Here is a 12,052-nt window from a genome sequence, read left to right on the forward strand (position 1 = left end):
CAGTAATGAATATGAAATTTCTAAATAACATCGTGACCTCGTAACAGAGAGAAGACACTGTTGCACGCCCAGTGAAGCTGACAAGTGTAATATAAAGTATCACTAATTTCACACGGCGTTCCTGTTGTAGCTTTGCAACATGCTTTCTCATGGATGTAAAATGATTTCTCACACAATATAATGACAGGATACTTACAGCACGCTGCCCTGGATTGTAAAAGTTGGGCCATATTAATAGTATTTCCCTGTTTTCTGTATCACTATTCAAGAGTTTCTTTTTTTTTTTTTTTCTTGCCAAGAAGGGATATGAGACCTGTGTTGCTTCAGGCTGTAAATTATAAATGAGTAGCATGATCATCTGTAACTTCGAAGCAAAGGTCAAAGGATTTTTTTTGTATTTTTTCTGTGTTCTTTAACTGGATCTTCTTTGATGTTTACACTGCACGTACATCATGATCATTATATCCCGCACTCTTGCATCATTAATGCAACTACAAACGCGATGACTCAAGTTATGAACAACCAGCGCTTCAGTCTAACACAGACAGATATGAAGGAGGAAAAGGAGCTAAATAAAAATACTTATTGAAGGGATTGTTCCCTGGTGTAAATGCACTTAAAGAGAGTATGACTAAATGAGAGGATACTGTTTCTTTCTGGAGTAATTTTCCAACCCACCAAATCTTTGTTCATTCATTTGTAAAATAAGAGAACATTTTGGGGTAAAAATAAGGAATTTGAAAACCTTTCAGCAATATTTCATTATATGCCTATTTGTTTCATGAAACTGAGCAAGTAACAGTTTGCTTTGGATTTTATGTGGCGCTTTTAAAATCTAGTCCTTGTACATAGACTGGAAAGCTGCAGAATTCCCTGGGAAAGTTGCAGCGTTATCAAACCATGAGGACACAGGTTTTATTGGAGGCATAAAATAGAACGATGCGTTATCTATTTGAAAAGTTATTTTCTTATAGAAGTAGGTTTGTAAGAACATGCACACCTCACAGAAAAACCCACGGCCGATTTGGCACTAAGTTACTCTCCTTTTTGGCAGGATCGCAATGGGTTTCATGCACGCTTTTGCTGGGGGATGGAGAGAGGTTGGCCGTAGAGGTGCTCCAGGAGCACGTCTGCTGAGCAGCCTTGGGAGGCTGCGGGTACCTGGGACTGGCAGCAGGATGCATCCAGGCACGCAGCGCAAGCCGGCTGTCACTGGGATAGATAACCATTTCGATTAGTGCCGTGTTAAAACAAGACAAGCGTTCAGTTTGGATACATTTACATGTAAATGGCGGTGACCAGTAAAACATTATTCTCAAAGGTTTCTAGCGGAACGCTTGCAAAATTAGACCCTTTTCTCCGCAGACACGCTGATTTTCAACACACTTCAACAAAATGGGTTTTATCTGCAATGGAAAGGATGTCACTCTAGAGCCCTGTTACTAACAAGTTTAAGGTGTTTTTAAACATAAGCACATCATGTAAGGCTTTTCAGAGCCTTCCACATTATGCATTTCTCAAAGATTATGGTTTGGAATTCAAAATCAATTTAGATCTTGGTGTCTTTGTTTTTGAAGCAGGAGTAGTCAAAATGGTGACTGCATTTCAAAATACTCATTTTGCATGCAGAGTAACAACTCTTTAATAAGAAATTTTACTGCAGTATCTTAATGTGCAGTTTTATTGCCTATTATTTTTAGCGAGCATTTATAAAGCCTTATGTTTGGGGTTTAACACCTTAGCTATTTCCCTTCATAACAGGTTGAAATTTGGCATAGCAGTGGCAACCTTCATTTCAAAATTTTCACAGAAAATTGTAAACAGCAAATTGCTAATTTGTAAAGATTTTGTTAATTTCCACACTTTGAAGCCTGTCAACTTAAATGTCAAATAATGTGACATCCATATGGACCATTAGATCAATGAGAGTGTAGGACCAGAGCTGCCTCAAAGTGCACATCCTGTAGTGACACCTCTGAAGTTCTAGAACAGCCAAAAAGGAAAAAAAAAAAAAAAAAGCAAAAGCAAATTGTCAAAGTTATGGTAGGAAAGGGCAAGACAGCTAAAACTGTCTTTAAAAAAATCCTTCATTCTGTCATTTTGGAAAAGTTCTGAAATTTCCGTTTCCAAGTTGCAAATGTGGTGCTGCAGCAGAGATCTGGTTTTAAGCCAGCTTCAGAGTTAGCAAGTTTTGAGTGTTCAAAATGCAACCAGAGTGCTTTTCAGCAGGCTCTTATCTGGGTAATATTCTGGTTGATGTTTATTTTGTCTTTGACTTTAGCATGTGGTCCAAACAGAACATAGTATTGTTTTCTCCTTGCTACAAAGTAATAATCCAAATGGTTTATTTCCCATGGGTTTTTTTTCTGTTCAAAGCTTTTGGAATTCATGGAACGTGTGTGCTATTGACATTAGTAGTATGTTGTAGTAACATACAATATTCAGGGTTTATAGTAAAATGTTCTACATATATATTATACAGTTCATATTAAATAGCTGGAATATCTTTTATGAAAGCATCAGTAACTGACTCACTTGGGCAGAAGCTGTATTATACTTTATTTGGGGTATATCTATTTTGCCAATGTACTATCTCCTTTGGAATGAACGTATATTGCACTATTGATTTTCATGGGTCTTAGAATAATAAAAACATCATGCAGCAATAAAGAAAAAAGCATGCTTTTTCTGTATACACTATGTTTGGATGCAGCTCAGAGCCTTTCATAGAAGTAAACATAAAACCTATGCTGTTATACAGAAATATGAAGTATTTTATTTTACACTATGCAGTACTCGTATAACAAGTTTTTAACTCAAACGTGGCCTTAATTCTGCAGAGCTAAGCTCTTTTAAGCACACTGCAAAGAAGTGCTCCTGCTTTAGAGAGGGGCAATGACTTTCTTTTTCCTTGTTTACTTCCAGGAAGGCTGATCTATCATGAGTTTTACTTATAGATTTTTTTACTGCTACAAATTTTGAACACTTGCCAGGCTTCACTCCTAACAGCTCTGCTCCCTGGCATAGAGACAACTGAGCAAAGCCTTGGGGCAAATGGTGTCCAATATGTCTAGTCCTGGAGATCTCAGAAGGTCAGGAAGGAGTCCGTGGTGGTGGCTTCCTAATATTGCAATAGCATTGCTATATGGGAAATTTCAAGTAGTACTGACATTAGTAGTCACCGATATTACCATGTACTGAGTTAAGAAGTAGAGAACCCAAGGGAGGTGGGGAGCGACTCTTTGATTTTGCAATATTGACTTTATCTGCAGTGCCTTGGGCACTAGGTGATGCAGTGCGTCCAGCTGCTGTGGAAAACTGTTTATAGCTATGTCCTTGAGCATATTTTTCAGCAAATATGAGTTAATAATGTAGTGTCATCTTAATGTACAAGTTTGGATAAATGATTTTCAAAGTAATTGATCTTTAATTTTTTTTTTTCTGGACGTGATCTTTAAAAAATGATTTTTGGATTAAGCTGGTTTGGTTTTTATTGTAAAGAACGTTTTTTGAATAATTAATTCAAGAGAAGAAAAGTTTACTCAGAATTCACATTGGTGTCTCACAGTAAGGAAAAGGCAATGCTTGCACAATCCTTCTTCTGAGGTCCTGTTGTCTGTCTGCTGTCCATAACTAACTCCTTTTCTGGGTGAAACTAAGTCAGATTTTATAATACATTTTAGCTTTCAGTAGTCATTAAACTAAGTTTAAGGGGGGAGGTTGAATTTAATGCCTTGGAACAAAACAGTGGAAATATTTCTGTTCTATTTTTCATTTTGTGAAACTAATTCGGACAAAAAGGATACTGTTAGAAAGCAATAGTTAATTGAAAGATGTGGTACATTTTATCATTAGTGGTTAAAGATAAATTCCCAAATAGTAATATTAAGTTTTTAGTGCTAGCTATTTATAGAATTTATTGCATTTTTATGTCATTGTTAGAAATACAATGTATTATTAGAAATACGTATATTTCTTAATCTTACTTATGTATTTCTTAACTCTCAAATCTAAATTAAAAGGTATTATACCAAGATTGCTATTAATTTACCTTCTTTACAAATCTTAGGCTAATTGGCTGGTGGGGTCATGACTTCAAAACACGGTTCCTCATGGAAAACAGTATGTACTTTTACACTTTCGATTTTACCTTATTTGATGTATTTATATATAACCAGCTTCACTTTTATGGTAGTTTGAGTAGAAAGGATAGAACTTTGCATTTCCTCACTTATGTTAAAGGTATTAAGCTAAACTCATCCCGAATATGTAATGCAATGGAGTTAACAAAATAAATGTGGGAATAAATTTGGTCTCTGGGCATATGGGTCTGACTGTCTGCGTCTAGGCATTTTGCTGAAATACCTTCAAAATGCAGATATAGAATATGGATGAAACTTTCAAAGTCTCAATGAATTAAACACATAAGTCTCTGAGGAGCGAGGATCTGCTATCATTCACTTGGCTAATATCTTACTTTAGGATTAGTTCCACTGGAATTAATGAGAAATTACATAAATAAAGGTAAGGCAACCTGACATAAGTCATGAAATACCACTAATGTTTCAGCATCTCCAAATCCCTTGCACTAGCAAAGGATGGCTTATAAGACAAAACCGAACCTGCTCTGAAATAGCTGAGTATTTATTGTCCCAATATGAAATGAGGACTCCTTTCCAAACCTGACAGCTAGACTGTTCAGCTCCATTTTAAAGTATGGCAGAGAGAATATCCTGAGGGATCAGGAGGAGAAAGGAGCTTTTTGGCTTGATTGGTTGTTTTGTTTTTAATATATTTTTAATTTTCTGTGGCAGCGCCTATTTATGTGACTTTGGCTGGAGAACACCTCTCTAATAGCCTCAGTCTGCTCTTTGTTTTCTGACCAAATGTAAGAGAGTGGAACTATGGAAAGCCAGCAGGAGACACAAATTGCCTTGAAATACTGTTAGAAGAAGAAAAACGTTGTTTATTCATTTCCATGGGCAGTTTATAGGGGAGAAGTTGGGCAATGATCATTATAAAATTAGCCAGTCTGCTGTGCGTGACAAGCGTTTCCTCTGCAGCATCCTCTTGCTCTGGTGCTGGAGCATGAAATATAAACGGTGACACAGAACTTACAGCGAGGCTTTATAGATTTATTAAATAGATTTTGTGAAATTTCACAGCCTAAAGTCTATGCAACTGCCCTACGTGGCCTGAAGCTACACTTAGCTGCGTATGCAGTCTCCCATGTGTCTCGTCAGTTTAATAAAGTTAAGGAACATGATTCCCTGCTCGTGGCAGCATCACGGCTCCGGACAAGCATGCCTCTGCTGACTTGGAATTTCTCTGTTTTGTGCCAGCGTTAAAAGAGATTCAAGTGTAAAGGTGGTTTTAACACACACCATTTAAATTAATTGCAGTTCTCTAGTTCCCATGAAGCCACTAATGAAGTCTTCCGCTGGATAAAATTGGGCTTCTCTCAAAGTTAAAAGTATTAGCGGTGAATAGATTACTATTTCCTTTTAATGACTGATTCCTACAGGCCACATTAGTGAAATATTTTATTGCGTAAGGACGGACTTCAAGATAAGGTCCAATCCGTTAAAAGGAAGAAATCAAAAACACTAATATAAGTTATTCATTTTCCAGAATTACAACTAAGTGAAGGAATTAATGGATTTCGGTTATCGAATCCTCCAATTTTACTGGTCTGTGCTCTGCAAGCTAGTTTAGAGGTAAGTAATTGCTTTACTTTGAGCCTGAATTTAAGAGTATAAAAACGTTAAATGAATGTTACGTGTGTTATTGCTGTCTCCCTTAAAAAAATTTGCAGAATAGCTAAAAAGTGAAGGGAGGGTGGAATGAAAAACAAACAAAATAACCCACAACCCTGAGAGACCAAGGCCTTTAATAAATATACTCATCCCTTCACTGTTCTCACAAACTTTGCTGTTGGGCCCAGTATACTTAGGTTTGCACCTCCAAGCTTGACCGCTAGCACTGTGTTTGTCCTGGCTTTTAAGGGCTCAGTACAAACAGCAGCTTTTCCCATAGAGATATTCAGGGCTTGCCTCAGAGCAGCTCGTGCAAAGGATGCCGTTAGAGATCTTCCTAGGAAGGAATCATGTCACTTTAAACAGTCGCATCCAGGGTTGCTTCTGCATATATTTCCCTGGGCAAAACAGACTTAGCTCCTTTACCAAAGAAAATGGATGTGGCCACTTGCTGTCCTGGAGCCTAAATTGAAAGAGCGGGTCAAGGAACCTATCCCCTGCTGTAGTCCCTTTTATTACCAGCAGAAAAGACAGAAGCCATCTGTGAATTCTTCCTAAAAGGGGAATTCATGAATGGGGTATAGCTCCAGAATGGGTTTTGTTTCATCTCTTCATTAGGTTTTTTGTGGCCAAAGGAGCAGAGCCCCATCTCTGACCCATCTCTGTACGAATCCCTGAGATGGTGGCTGTGGAAAGGGCAGTCCTGCCATGCAGAGCTAATCCCTTCCTGGCTAAGAAGGGGTGACCCATGTGCTGAAAGCCCTCTGGTCCACCTTGGAGAGCACAATTCGGCCCTGTCTGAAGGCATGCAGCTGTCCTCAAAACACTTTTTATCGCACTGTGTTTCATATCGAGACGTAGAAGCATCTCTCATGGATGGTTCACCCCCGAAATGCAGGACTCTAGGTCTTTGCGGCTGAACAGGATGTTTTTGCATAGATTTCCCTACTATATGCTACATATGCTACTACATTAAAATTTTTCCTAAGCTACTTTTCAAGCCTGTCTTGGGTAGCAAGGTTTTGCCATCAGCATAAATGGGAGAAATTTATTTCTGCTAGTGTTCCGTTAATGCTAGTGTCATGGCAAAGCTGATGCTGGAACAAAGAGCAATGTCCATACTCTGTATGTCCCCCTTCTTTATTTACTGAAAAAACAGTGTCTTAAGCAAACAAAGTCAGAAAATTGCCAGTTGTGCTCTCTCCAGCTTACATGCAATGCTGAAGGACTGCAAAGGGCACAGCGATGCTTCTTGTTCTGCCTGACAATTTATTTTGTTAGTCCTTAAACATCCAATATATTTTTTTAAACTTTATGTGACCTTCGAGATAAGCTGAAAGCTATTCTGCTATGACCCAGATTGTCAGTGCTCCAGTGTGTGTGGGTTGATGTCATTTAGCCCACTGCGGGGAGCCTCAAACAATGAGGGCTGAGCAGTTTCCATCGCCTCCCCTTTCCGTGCCTGCATTACCTTTTGGCACAGCCAGGATTTCCCAGTGCTAATTGCTCTAATACAGTGGGAAACAAAATAGTTTTCATGTCTGGCAAGAGATGGCTAGTGAAATTGCATGCCACCTTCACTGGGACACATTAAGCAGAAGGCAGTGTTTCCAATGGAAACAATGAAAACTGCAAGTGTTAATGGATGTTATTCCTCAATAATGCTTAAAGTGACTGTTATGGCAGTAGCTGCTCCCTTTTATGGAAAAAAGGGGAGCGCTCTACAGCCACATTGAAAAGATCTTTTTCAAAAAATTTCACCCAGGATGCCAAATATTCCTTGCACAAAGCCTGAGCAAACAGATTTTTGCGTGCAGCCTAAGGAGATCCATCCCTCGTACTGCTGCAAAGCCCAGAGGAATAGGAGGCAGGTCTCCATTTTACCTCCAGTAACGTGCTGAATAGCCCTGCGTACACTCTGCTTGCCGGTGTGGTGAGGGAAGCACCTCTAGATTTTTGTTGACCTGTGCAAGTACCGACTGCTGACGGCTCTGGTTCCTGTCACATTCATTTCCGTGACTGCACTGTCTCCGTGCAAAGCCTGTCTTACAGCAGCCATATTTTGTTTCACAGAAAACAGATGTAGGGGCTTTTGGTTTTGTGCAGCATCTAGTGGATGTGCTAGCATCACGGCGTAAGACTTGGGATGTTCTACAAAAGAGTGATTTCCAGATGCTGCTGGAAACCAGACCTTATATTTTGAATTGGATTTCTCAGTTACCTCTTTATACACTGTTCCAGGTTATGATATAAGTAATCTTAAAAGTGTTACTCCTTCCATGTGGAGCAGTGATTTCTTGAGAGTGAAGATTACGGAGTTTCATACAGGACCTCTGCCTTGCCTCTGATTTTGTGGCTGCAGTCACTGGAGGCATAATTGTCCATGAGCAGCTATATGGCATTTATGTGCCAGAATCTGATTTCACGTGACTATCGGGTCATCTTTCCATGAACCTACTTGCATGGGAAGAAGAAAACGGGGGTTTTGAGAAAGGCAGGGGTGAATTGTTTCTGGGGTCACATTTTCTGTGGTTCCCTGTAACGGAGCCTCTCCAGAGCACAAGCAGAAGCTGTCGCACCTTCTCCTGCTCCCAAACTCTTCTGCCACATTGTTTCTTCTTGTTTGTGTGGCAAAGTATTACAGCCATTTTTAAGCAGTCACTGTTGCGTGCCTCGTGATGTTTTGAGTTTCTGCAGCTCACCAGTCCTTGTAGCTGTGTAAGAGCATAGAGCTATTAAACCAGAATCAAGCAAATATTTTTTCTTCTTGTGGACTAGCAGAGACAGAGCCTGTATAGGACTTAAAATGTTAAAGTCAGTATGTTAGTACAAATTTTCTGTTTTCAGAGCTAACAGTTTGTAGATCAGTCAGGATGTTTCAGTCTTGACCCTTGGCTTTTGCTGCTTGAGCCACATACAAATTAAAACTTGTATGTGATTTTGAGTTTCATGCAGTCCTGGTGAATGTATAGAAAAGGTATGGATCCTGTTCAGATATGCAAAAGAATGCTGTCTTAGCAAACTGTTTTTGTGTGCAAATTCATTTATGCAGATATGGATGTGTGTAAAACCGTCACAGTAGACGGAAATGTCTTTCCTTATCTACAGACATTATCTATAACGTCTATCTGATTTTACCACTTGATTCCAATGGTAATACGTATAGAGAAATCTGCTACCTAGCAAAGTAAGAATGACAGAGTTTGGTCCCTGTATTACCAAAACAATTTAAGTTATTAAAAAGCCCAGAAGTAGCCTTAGTCTTCTTTACTTCCTTTTTATTTTCTGTAGCAGCGCATTATCATTCTAATGATTTAAAATCGTTATAGGTTTTTGGTCAAACTACAATGAAAGCATTGAGAAGGAAATCTGTTCTACTCACTGGTTACTTGGAATACCTGATAAAGCATTACTACAATGAGGATAAAAAAAATCCAGAGAAGCCCTTTGTAAAAATAATCACGCCATCTCAGATTGAGGAAAGAGGATGCCAACTCACGCTATCTTTTTCCCTTCCAATCAAAACTGTGTTTAAAGAGCTGGAGAAGAGAGGAGTAGCTGTGAGTAAATCAAAATTCATCTTCTTACACACTGTCTTGTGAACCTATAGCATACCAAAGTAGTAATTTTGCTTTTATTCAAATATAGTCTTGTATAAGGCCAAAAAAGATTGGGAATGATAATTGCCTACGTAGCATCTTCGGTCTTGAGTTGTGTAAATAATCAAATAAGTACAGTTGTTTTATAAATTATTTGTCAGTCTGTATATTGTCCTTTCTCTATTGATTTATTTCCAGTAGTTCTGCGAGAAGCACCCAGGAGTCACTACTGAGGTTAGAGCTGCTTTATGGGTGCCTTACGATGTGGGAGGCATTACAGATCTGAAGCTGGTGGTCTGAACAGGAAAGATAGGAGGGAAAAAAAAGAAAAAAACACCACATCACCAGAAAAACACAAACACGAGTATGTCAGAGGTGGCCAGTGCAGTGGACTGCCTGCACAGGCCTCTCCTGTTCAGTGGGCTTGTCCAGGTCCCCTGCCGTGGGTGCAGGCATGAGGCCAGAGGCCACAAAGAGGAGGGCTGTGCCACCCCGGGGTGCTGGCAGTTAGCAGAGCTCAAGGGGTGCTCACCAGCCTCAACGCCACAACTCGCACACCTACACCCGACGATGGCAAGGAGCTCTGGACCTTCACAGGTCCCTTTCCTGATCTGCAAATGGCCAAACCCTTGCTCTTTGCGAGGCATCGAGGTGGAGAAATTAAAAAGCTATCATTCCCTTAGACGTGTGTTTTAGCACTCAGAAAAAGAGGCCGCTGAATGGCAGTGCATGTAATGGCACGGTTACCGGTGAGCACTGCTCAAAAAGAATAAAAGCTAAATTTAAGGCTATACATTTGGTGATTTAGAAGTGCTGGGAGGTGAAGCTGATAGCGTAATGCCATATAAATGATATAGATGAGTTTTACTTCTGCTGGTGACTTGTGTTCCCCAAAGGGCCACTCTTCTAGGCCAAGTATGCTGCTGTTTTGGTGCTGCCAGGGAATTCCAGGAACTGCTGCTTTTAAGAGGGCATGGGGCCTTACACTGTTGGCTTGTCTTTGCGATGCAGTAATACGCTTCAAACATGAGAGATTATTCTATTCAGCAAAACGTTCAAATTCATGGAGGTGGCGAAGAAAAATACTGCAAGCCCTGCGACATTACCTGTACCTGCAGTACAAGACACTATAATACTGGCACGTTTCTGTTTTGTGGTGGCTTTTTTGTCACCTGTGTGCCTCTTCAACTATGGGTTGCTATAGACGCTAAGGTGAATTATGGGGCTACGTAACTGGTTTGGAGCCCCTCAGTGGCACTGCTAGAGTCCTGCCCGTCCTGAGCCTTGCGTCCTTGTTTAGGCAACACACCACTCTTCTTGCTACGTTCTTCACAATAATGCTCCTCACAGTAGTTTCTTGGGGGTCCCAAAGATTTTACGTGTGTCTCCTTGTCAGTCCAGTCATTCTTCCTTGAAGGCAAGGATGACATTTAAAAATATAGTCTGACAGATAAATATGAAGTGACCTGAATTTGCTAAGCGTTCCCTTTCTGTTTTGCAGTGTGACATGCGAGAACCAAATGCTCTTCGCGTTGCCCCAGTTCCTCTCTACAATTCTTTCCGTGATGTGCACCGATTTCTTGAAATACTGGGATCTGCAATTACATCTTCAAAACAAACAGCAAACAATACTGCGCTATCTGGTTCTTATTGATGGCTCAGCTGTATCTTTTAATCTATTTCTGACTAAGATGCATTTATCCTGCTGAGCGATTCTTTGCTTCGAGTAGACTGAGCTATATCCCATGCAATTTGCAAAAAAATGACTGTGCTTGAATAGTTATTTACAACAGACATAGTTTTATTAAAGCTCGTATTTCCACTCTGCTTTGACTTTGACTTCATGAATTAGTATGCTTTGTATATTTTAATGGGGCTTTTCTTAAACATTTTATGTAGTTTTATTACATTAGCTTTGAGAAGCATGGAAGAATTGCTATCAACTAGAACAGGAATGAAAAAAAATCCCTTCTTTATTATAAAAATGATGCATAATAAAAAGTGGAAAATAGACAAATCACCAACAGTTAAAAGATACAGTCCAATTTACATTTTTAATTTATCATTTCTATTTAAAGTACATGGTATACTTGAAAAGTAAAAGTTGAACAATTAGTTGTTTAAAAACTGTTAACTGCTGCATACTGGATTTTTCAAAGGGCCCAACATTTTTAAAATCTACTTTAATTAATAATTTAATTGAAGAATGAATTGACATTGCAGATACCTTCTTTGGTGTGATACAGTTTGCTAAAACAAAACATTTACTCTCTGTCTTTCTAGGTAGTCATCTTGGAGATGATATGCTTGAGAAAGCTGAGAACAATTTTAAATTCGTGTAAGGCAGTGTGAAGGGCTGTGTGAGCACTTACTGTGGTTTTAACAAGGCTTATTTCAGATTAGGCAAAATGAACTCTGAACTATTTAAGCAGCAGCAAAATATCTCATTGTTAACTTACAGTGTTGCCCAAATTTTTATAGAGATTTGCACTAGACAGCTAAAAGCAATGAAGAAAGACTGCTTACGTTTAACCAACACTTCACCTGCAGTTGTTTTAAGACGTAAATAACACCTTGGCATAAATGGCAACTAAGCTCCTAAGTCTGTAGCTATTCAGCACATACCCTTTTTCAAGAACCGACTAAAACTTTCTCTCTGATGATGCTCAATGTGTCTGATTTTTTGTATGAAACACT

At 39.3% G+C, this 12,052-nt stretch overlaps 1 protein-coding gene across 1 annotated transcript in view; it reads left to right on the top strand.

The window, feature by feature from the left end:
- KYNU (kynureninase) overlaps nucleotides 1–11,057 on the top strand; it is a 54,554-nt gene extending 43,497 nt beyond the window's left edge. Inside the window, exons 10-13 of the mRNA XM_075511918.1 lie at nucleotides 4,070–4,122; nucleotides 5,632–5,717; nucleotides 9,086–9,316; nucleotides 10,857–11,057. Coding sequence (XP_075368033.1) covers nucleotides 4,070–4,122; nucleotides 5,632–5,717; nucleotides 9,086–9,316; nucleotides 10,857–11,009 — 523 coding nt within the window. The 3' untranslated portion in view covers nucleotides 11,010–11,057. The remainder of the gene's footprint in view (nucleotides 1–4,069; nucleotides 4,123–5,631; nucleotides 5,718–9,085; nucleotides 9,317–10,856) is intronic.
- Nucleotides 11,058–12,052: the final 995 nt, after the last annotated feature.

Source organism: Mycteria americana, chromosome 9 (genome assembly GCF_035582795.1).
Source record: "Mycteria americana isolate JAX WOST 10 ecotype Jacksonville Zoo and Gardens chromosome 9, USCA_MyAme_1.0, whole genome shotgun sequence".
Lineage (NCBI taxonomy): Eukaryota > Metazoa > Chordata > Aves > Ciconiiformes > Ciconiidae > Mycteria > Mycteria americana.